The 9,260-nt window shown below is 37.0% G+C and overlaps 1 protein-coding gene and 1 pseudogene across 2 annotated transcripts; one reads left to right on the top strand and one right to left on the bottom strand.

Annotated features, from left to right (window-relative positions):
• Positions 1–647: 647 nt before the first annotated feature.
• Positions 648–4,808, bottom strand: LOC308423444 (uncharacterized protein; the record flags this gene model as incomplete). Its single annotated transcript, XM_080920130.1, has 5 exons — positions 648–803; positions 873–1,185; positions 2,921–2,981; positions 3,172–3,298; positions 4,749–4,808. 5 exons carry the CDS (start codon positions 4,806–4,808, stop codon positions 648–650), a joined length of 717 nt encoding a protein of 238 aa, XP_080776256.1.
• A 3,604-nt stretch (positions 4,809–8,412) lies between these two features.
• LOC308423222 (vesicle-associated membrane protein 3-like) lies at positions 8,413–8,715 on the top strand (annotated as a pseudogene). Its single transcript has one exon. The product of its transcript is annotated as a vesicle-associated membrane protein 3-like (transcript).
• The last annotated feature ends 545 nt before the right edge of the window (positions 8,716–9,260 follow it).

Genomic DNA, 9,260 nt, shown 5'->3' on the forward strand with positions numbered 1-9,260 from the left:
TCATCTTCAGACTCCATTTAATCATAGGGTGAAACTAACTTCAAACACCCAGGCCCTGAGGAATCTGGGGATTTTCCAATAGCTGACCAACTTCCCTTCTTTAGCTTTTGTTTCCCAAAATATAATGACTGTTTCTAACCATGAAAGAACAGATTAAAATAATTGGTTAGCCTATAAAACCTACACTCTCTATCAGTTGATATAATCAACCACATAAGAAAAGCCCCTATTTCTAAATTCTGATAGGGAAAATTTTTTAACTGTCACTTGGCACAGATGTTTGTGGTTTTCAAGCTTAAAAGCTCTGTAACATTCTGGCTTGGGATTGCAGTTCCACTCCTGAATCTGTTCTGAGACCCTGACAGATCAGTAGTAGCATGATTACAATAAATTCTTGCCATTTACACTGACCTGGTGTTTAAGTTGTGTTGGATCTAAACAGGGCTCATAATACAAAGGTTTTACCACATTGAATACATTCATAAGGTTTCTCTTCAATGTGTGTTACTTTTCTACTCTGGAGATAACTGTGGTGGGCAAAGGCATAACAACACTACTTCCATTCATAGGGTTTCTCTCCAGTATAAATACTTTTGTGGTAATGAGGACTATAAAAATGTGCAAAGGTTTGACTATATTAAACATATTCATAGTTTCTCTCTAGTATGTGTTCCTTTATGTCTTTGAAGATAACCATGATACGCAAAGGCTTTACCACATTGATTACATTTGTAAGGTTTCTCTCCAGGATGAGTTCTTTTATGTATTCGGAGATTGTCGTGACTTACAAAGGCTTTACCACACTGGTCACATTTATAGGGTTTCTCTCCAGTATGTGTTCTTTTATGTCTTCGGAGACTAATGTGACATGCAAAGGCTTTATCACATTGATTACACTCATAGGGTTTCTCACCAGTATGTGTTCGTTTATGTATTTGAAGATAATGTTGATGGGCAAAGGCTTTACCACATTGCTTACATTCATAAGGTTTCTCTCCCGTATGTGTTCTTTTATGTATGTGGAGATTGCTGTGACGTGCAAAGGCTTTACTGCACTGATAACATTTATAAGGTTTTTCTCCAGTATGTGTTCTTTCATGTATCTGGAGATTACTGTGACATGCAAAGGCTTTACCACATTGATTACATTTGTAGGGTTTCTCTCCAGTATGAATCATTTCATGCCTTTGAAGCTGACCATGAGAGGCAAAGGCTTTACCACACTGCTTACATTTATAAGGTTTCTCTCCAGTGTGTGTTCTTTTATGTCTTCGAAGACTATTGTGACATGCAAAAACTTTACCACATTGCTTACATTCATAAGGTTTCTCTCCAGTATGTGTTCTTTTATGTCTTCGGAGATTGTTGTGACATGAAAAGGCTTTACTGCACTGATAACATTTATAAGGTTTTTCTCCAGTATGTGTTCTTTTATGTCTTCGGAGGCTACAGTGTTGTGAAAAGGATTTATCACAGTCATTACATTTGTAAGGTTTCTCTCCATTACGACTTCTTTCATGCCTGCAAAGATAATTGGCATATGTGAAAGGTTTACCACACTTATGACACTGATAAATCTTTTTATCTGAAGGAATTAATTTTTCAGTTTGGTATAGTTGAAATGAATAGTCATATCTTAAAGGTTATATCACTTTGTTTACATTTATGGTTTCCCCTTCATTATGGATTGTTTTGTGTCTTTGAGGATACCTGTAATTTTAAGAGCATTTATTACATGGCTCACATTTACAGCATCCTTTTTCTATGTAAGGGTATTTTACTTATTTGAAGAGAACTGGAAGAGCTCAGAGCTTTAGCACACTATGTACATTCATAAATTTTCCCATTTATGCATTTCCTACATTTGCATGCTACACTTGCAAAGTGAACCAGGACAAACAGAGAAGAGTTTCCACATTTCTAGTACTTATAGGTATTTTCTACAGTGTGAGTTTTTGGATGTTTTCCCAATAAAGTTAGAAAACCAACTAACCAATTATACAGTTTTATCACATTGTAAAAGTCTACTCAAATGGAGAATGCCACATATCTTCTAATTATTCTGGGAGAGGGGGTACATTGTTTCTTTCAATATCCCTACATTCCCATGGCTTGTATCCATTGTGACGCATGATATACCTACTAAAAGAAGAATAACAAGTAAAATATTTCCACTCTGCATTCATTGTTTGGCTTTTTGTTCATTATATACATGTGATATAGTGATTAAGGTTTCTCCTCAACAACACTCTTTACTCTCACAAATTGTTGCTCTCACTAAACTCAGCAGTGTTACTACAAGTATATGAGTAATGCCACCTTTATTATGAAATTTTTGCTTATTAGGAACATACTTATCACCTGCTCAATGTATGTATCTTTTGCAGTATGGGAGTGGTATGAGACTAAATAGATTGGTTGTTCATTTATCCTGCTCCCACTGATTGGGTTATTCAACTGTGTTATAGGGCTTGCCTTATCTAACATTCATGTCTTAACTTGTGAACCAGGATAGGTTGTGTCTAGCATTCATGTCTTAACTTGCCAAAAGGGTATCAGGGTATCAGTTGTCCTTTCTACTAAATAGGATATCAATTTCCAGGAAGGTATTGGAAACTTAAACTTTATTTGACTCCTATTCAAAATGAAAGTCTTATTCCAAATAGTTTCTTATATTGAGCTATGATTCAAATGGTAATATCTGTAAAGGCATTGTTTCCTTTTCTTCATTCTTAGAGAAATGCTTTGCAAACACAAACCAGATACAGGACAATGACATACATGGATTTGTGAGGACTTAATAATTATCAATATACTTAAAGAAGTGTTGTTTTTACACTGTTGCTTTTCTTTAAAACTTTTAAGGCACATTAAAATTTCTTCAGAGTTGTATTCACACCAACTTGCATATGAAAATTACCTTCCATGTCTTCTAGAACCTTGAAAATGCTCTTCAATATTATGGTCTTCCCGATTGTAGCCTAGAATATAGTACCAGAAAATATATGATATATTACTAGAAATTAGGCAAAATTTAAGTTACTATCTTTAGTGAACTTGATTTGTTCATCACATTCTTCCTTGTTGTCAACTGAAATTACAGAAGACCATGAATAATAAAGAAACTGTTGTTTCCTTATTTTAAAAGTGAAGAAAAATTTACTGTCTTACCTATAGCAGTGAGATTCCTATAGGTCTCCAGCATCACATCTTTGTAGAGACTCTTCTGTGAAGGATCCAGCAAAGCCCATTCTTCTTGAGTGAAGTTCACATGCACATCATCATAGGTAATTGCATTCTAAAATATCCCACAAATGTGTACAACAAAAACCATGATATTGACAACACTGTAAACATATACTTCATTGACAATATATTCTTATAATTCTGATGCTTACACAACTCATTTCTTGACCCACAAGTTTAATGTAATCATTAATTCATCTTAGAAGAAAATTGAATTAACCGAGAGGGATGAGAGGACAAACAGTTCTGGGCATATATCAGAGAAATTATATGGTGTACTGGCTCAAGCCTTTAATCCCAGCATTCAGGAGGCAGGGGCAGGTGTATATCATTGAGTTGGAGGACAGCCTGGTCTATCCAGGCCAGTCAGAGGTACATATTAAGAGGTACATATAACAAACAAGAAAGACAGAAAGAACTCAGGAGTTTTTACTGAAGTTCCTGCAAAGAATTATACATTCACTTCAGTTCTGTATTCATTTTCCAGAATTCTGAAGTGCCCCAGTTTAAACTGTAACATTAATGAGATCTTACTAAAAGAAGATTCATGTTTAAACAGTTACAAATAGATGAAAAAAATTGGCAATGTAGATGTTGACCCTATGTAAGGAACATTAGGGCAGAAGAGATGGCTCAGCAGTGAAGAGCTCTTACTGGTCTTGCAAATAATTGGGCTCAACTGCCAGTACTTACAAGGGGAATCAAAACTATCCATTACTCCAAATTTGGGAATTCTGAGGCCATCTTCAGATTATTATGAGGACCAGTCACACATAAAATGCATATTCATACATACAGGTGAAATATTTATATTCATTAAAAAATCAAAACAAAAACAGGTAGGAAGAATGGTATGTACCCACAATTCAAAGATCCAGAAAACTCAGGCAGTATTAAGGTCATAAATACATACCATTCTAAGAAATAGAATATTCTTTCTGCCAAATTTGAAAATTCACAATGTGTATGGAGATTAACATAACAGGATAATCTTAACATGTACCAGAACATACATTCTAGGCCCATCAGCCAATAAAATAAAAACAAACAAACAAACAAAATGCCAGGCACAATGCCCACATTTAATCCCAGCACTCAGGAGCCAGAGACAGGTGAACCTTTCATTTCAAGGCCTAGATGTTCTACATACCTACATTCAGTACATCCAGAGCTATACTGAATGTTTTGTCGTCAAAACAAAAAAAAAAAAAAAAACCTAAATTAAAAATATAAAAATGCCAGGCTCATAAAATAGCTTATCATTGAATATCAACTGCTTCTACTACATCTTATATGATTTAAGAATAGAGTCTACAATGGTAAAGTCATGACAGCATAAGAAGGATGCTGACCAGGTTCACCCACAACACAGTACACACACACACACACACACACACACACACACACACACACACACACACACACACACACACCAGAAAATGAGTTGAGTCTATACACTCCAATCTCATCCCCATTAAGGAATCTAAAAATGTTGCTCCTACAGAAGCTTCCATAAGCTCCCCAAAGAAAGCCACAAAGGAGAGACAAGTCTTCAAAGACATCTTATCTGGGAGCTTCTTGACTTAATCACTAACATTCTGATCCTTGGTCACTACAGGCTTATGAGTTATTTCAGGATTTAAAAAAAGCATTTATTTAGTCCAACCTCAATGATCCTAACAGTCTTCAGGAGCTGATACACTCTTCAAATGTCTAAATTCTCTTCTGACACTCAAAGCAATCTCTTGATCACCATATCTTGTAAAATCAGAAAACAGTTATATCTTTCCAACATACAAAGGCACAGAATACCCTTTTCCATTCCAATAAAGAGGAATGTGTACATAGTGAGGGAGGATTAGACCAAAGCAAGAAATCCAGCAAAGCAAACAAATCCTGTAGCTCTGCCTCAGACACATGAGGCCTCAATTTCAAAAGGCTCAGAACATGGCCCTATCCCTGCAACTTCTTATACATATATCTATTGATTTAGTTACTTCCACTCCCTATATGCATCTCTCCATGGCAGGTGACTCATAGCTTAGGTATCTCGACATCTTGTGGTCTCAAAATGCAACTTAGGCTTCATCTGCACAGGGTCATTCAATGTACTTTCACAGTATCCTCCCTCACTAAGGTTCTGATTCTGCCAAACATGAATGGTTGGAACAGTGCTGAACTGAAACTATAAAGGAAGAATCCATGACCTTAAATTTTACATTTTTCTTATTTTCAGAACTTTGGTGATCCTGTCAAGTTTAGATTCTCAATAGGAATGGACCCTGGCATGCTTGGACCACCGCTGGAGCAGGTTTTCTATGAAATTCATGCCTGGGACTATAGGGTCCATCTCAGATACAGTCACCAAACTCAGACAATATTGTAGATGCCAAGAAGTGCATGCTGACAAGAGCCTGATATACCTGTCTTCTGAGAGGCTCTGCCAGAATCTGACAAATACAGAGGTAGATGCTCATAGCCAACCATTGGACTGAGAACGAGGTACCCAATGAAGGAGTTAGAGAAAGAACTGAAGGAGCTGAAGGGGTTTGCAACCCCAAAGGAAGAACAACAATATCAACCAATCAGATTCCCCAAAGATCCCAGGAACTAAACCACCAAAGAATACACATGGAGGAACCCATGGCTCCAGCCACATATGTAGCAGAGGATGGCCTTTTCAGGCATCAATGGAAGGAGAGGCCATTGGTCCTTTGAAGGCTCGATGCCCAGTGTAGGGGAATGCTAGGGCAGGGAGGTAGGAAGAAGTGGATAGGTGGGTGGAGGAGCACCCTCATAGAAGCAGGGGGAGGGTGATGGGATAGGGAGTCTCTGGAGAGAAAACAGGGAAAGGGGATAACATCTGAAATGTAAATAAAAAAATGTTCAAGAAAGGGAAAAAAAAAGGAATCGCTTTACTTACTCTTTTCATTAATTTAAGATTTAACTAGTGGGAGTGATTCCCTTTGGTCACCTATTAGGCTTCAAATCCTGAGCAAGGACCTCCTCTTTAATGGTGCTAATCTCTTTGAAAACTCATGCTTCTCTTTCAGCATTTGACTCTCATTTGAAATTACCCAGTGCTGTTTTTCTTGACAAACCACACTGCATTTATTTCTGCCCCACTTGTTGCTTTTATTTCACTGTAGTCCTGAATGAGTCACTATTAATAACCATCCAACAGATTCCATGTGCCATCTAACTTAGACCATATTTTTCTTAATTCTACCTCACTGAATTCCTAGGGCATGAGCAGAATAAAAAATAATAATAAATAAATAAAAATTGGGTCAAATACTACACAAATGACCTCTAGCTAAATTTTTCAAGGAGTCTATTTTCCCCTCTAATCTTATGACCTCAACTTCTGTCTGCATTACTAGCATACTCTGATCTTCCAGGTGCTACAAGAACAGTTAATTAAACTGAATATTGCTTTCTATGCCATTTGCCATCTCAAGTCCTGATATTTTCCACATTCCTCCAAAAGAGAACATTCTCAGGTTCTGTCCAAGAGCAAATTACTTTTTGCATACTGTTTTGTTGTTGTTGTTCTGACTTGCTTCTCTGCTACTGTGATTGAATACTATAACCAAAGGCCTCTCAGGTAATGAGCAGGTTTACTTGTATTTAGTCCTGAAAGATCATAGTCCATCATTTTGGGAGCTTAGTATAGAAACTCAGGCTTCAAGGGCATGAAGGTAAAAACCATGGACAAACATTGTTTCCTGACTTGCCCTCTTGCTTGGTCACTATCTCGTGCTTATCTAGCTCTCTTATCTAGCCCAGGCACAATTGTTTAGGGATAGTACCACCCTCTGTGGAAGAGCCTTCCCACCTTAAGTATCACTGTGCACAATCTCTCACTGATACAGCATCCAGCCATTTTGGTGAGGGCATGCATGCTCTCAAGTGAGAATCCCTCAACATAAGCTCTAAAATGTTAACAACTAAAGCTAATTAGGACACAAAGAAGATAATATATGAGAAAGTTTTAAAAACCAAAATCCAATGTGCTAACTATATCAATCACTTAAGTAGCAAAACCCCAAACATTGATTATTTCAACAGCCAGAAAACACATGCTGCCAAGAAATGAGGAGAGGCAAACTTTTAGGATCAAAAAGAGGAAACTAAAACTGTTTCTCAACAGAAATTCCCCAAACTGTTAAAAACTCAAGAAACTCACAGCATAATATAGCAGATTTTCAGAAGACAAAAATTGGTGAAGATCTATCATTTTCCAGAGAAGAAACACTATAATTAGATTATAATAAATAAAATCATACAACATAGATGGCACCACAAATAAAAGGAGACAGAAAGACCTATAAGTCTTTTAAACAAGAATTATAAAAAAAATAAAATAAAATCAAAGAAATGACAGGCCAACACTCATCCTGTGCATTCAGTTTCTTTTCTTTGCCAATAATAAAAAATGAATTGGAAGTGGCTAAAACTCAGTTAATTGGACAAAGAGGCTGCTTAAGGAATGAGAAAAGGCTTTTTGTTTTGTTTTGTTTTGTTTTTAAACCAGATCCACATCTTATAGAGGCCTAATACACAAAGTATATAAAGACTTCAAGAAACTAGACTTTCCAAAGCAAAACATTTATTTTAAACTGGGGTATAGATCAAAACAGAGAATTCTCAACAGAGGAATCACAAATGGCTCTGAAAGACTTAAATCTTCACCATCTTGTACATGTCAGAATGGCTAAGATCAATAATACATGTGACAGCTCATGCTACCAAGGATGTGGAGAAAGGAGAATACTGCTCTACAGTTAGTGGGAGTACAAAGTAATACAGCTACTATGAAAATAAGGATTTTAACAGAATTATGGTTCCTCAAAAAAACTGAGAATCCACGTACCTCAAGACCCAGCTATACTGCTCTTTCCAAAAGGTGCTCCATCCTACCACAAGGACACTTGCTCAAATATGTTCATAGCATATTTATTCATACTAACCAGAAACTGGAAACAATTTTGATGTCCCTCAACTGAAGAGTGAAGAAACAAATTGTGGTAAATTTACACAAGGAAGTATCACTTAACTGGTTTTTTTTTTTAAAGATATCATTAATTTACAGGCAGATGAAAGCAACTAGAAAAAAAATCACCCTGCTCAGTTGCTTGCCACACAAGTCCTTCCACAGCCAAAATGTCTACAGCTGTGCCTTCAGGATCCAGTGCTGCCACTGCCAGTAAACCAAGACTCCAGCAGACACAAAATCAAGTAGATGAGAGGTAGTTGACATTATGTGGATAAGGTGTTGGAAAGAGACCAGAAGCTCTCATAGTTAGATGACCGCACAGATACACTGCAGGCAGGGGCCTCACAGTTTGAGGCAAGTGCTGCCAAGCTGAAGAGAAAGTACTGGTGAAGAACTGCAAGATGTGGGCGACAGGGATTAGTGACCTAGTGATTACTGTCATTATCATTATTGTGTGGTGTGTCTCTTAGTGAAGAACAGATGAAACTGAAGCCCAATGTTCAGGATCTTCTTCAAGACTTTTTACTTAGAACCTGATGTGTTATCAAGCTTTTTCATTAGTTTACATACAGTTCAGTGCCTAGAATGTGTGCCTTTGTTTTTATATGCACTCCAAACTGGAGGTGTGACAAACCCTGCCCACATTTTACAAAGTGCCTTTACAGATTTATGGGCTGGGAAAGAGAACTTGTGTGCTTCAGAGTGATAAAATCTAGGTTGATGTTGTCACTGATGACCTGTGGATTCCAGGAAGGAGATTTTGTTCAAATCAGTTGTCCCCACATCCTAAACCATATTTTAAACCTTTGAGTAATTTGGACCTTCCAAGAACACTACTGCCTAACAAAAATGGGTGACAACAGCACAGTGTTCCTTATTTTGATAACTAGGTAACTTTTCATTAAGAGTATCCTCCATTTGTAAGTACTACTGACTCCCAGAGTATTGAAGATGCTGGTGAAGAGCTCATGCTCTTAGTTAGACATGAAGATGTTTACTTTCTTGTTCTTGTTGT

The sequence above is a fragment of the Micromys minutus genome (assembly GCF_963924665.1).
Source record: "Micromys minutus genome assembly, chromosome: 8".
NCBI lineage: Eukaryota > Metazoa > Chordata > Mammalia > Rodentia > Muridae > Micromys > Micromys minutus.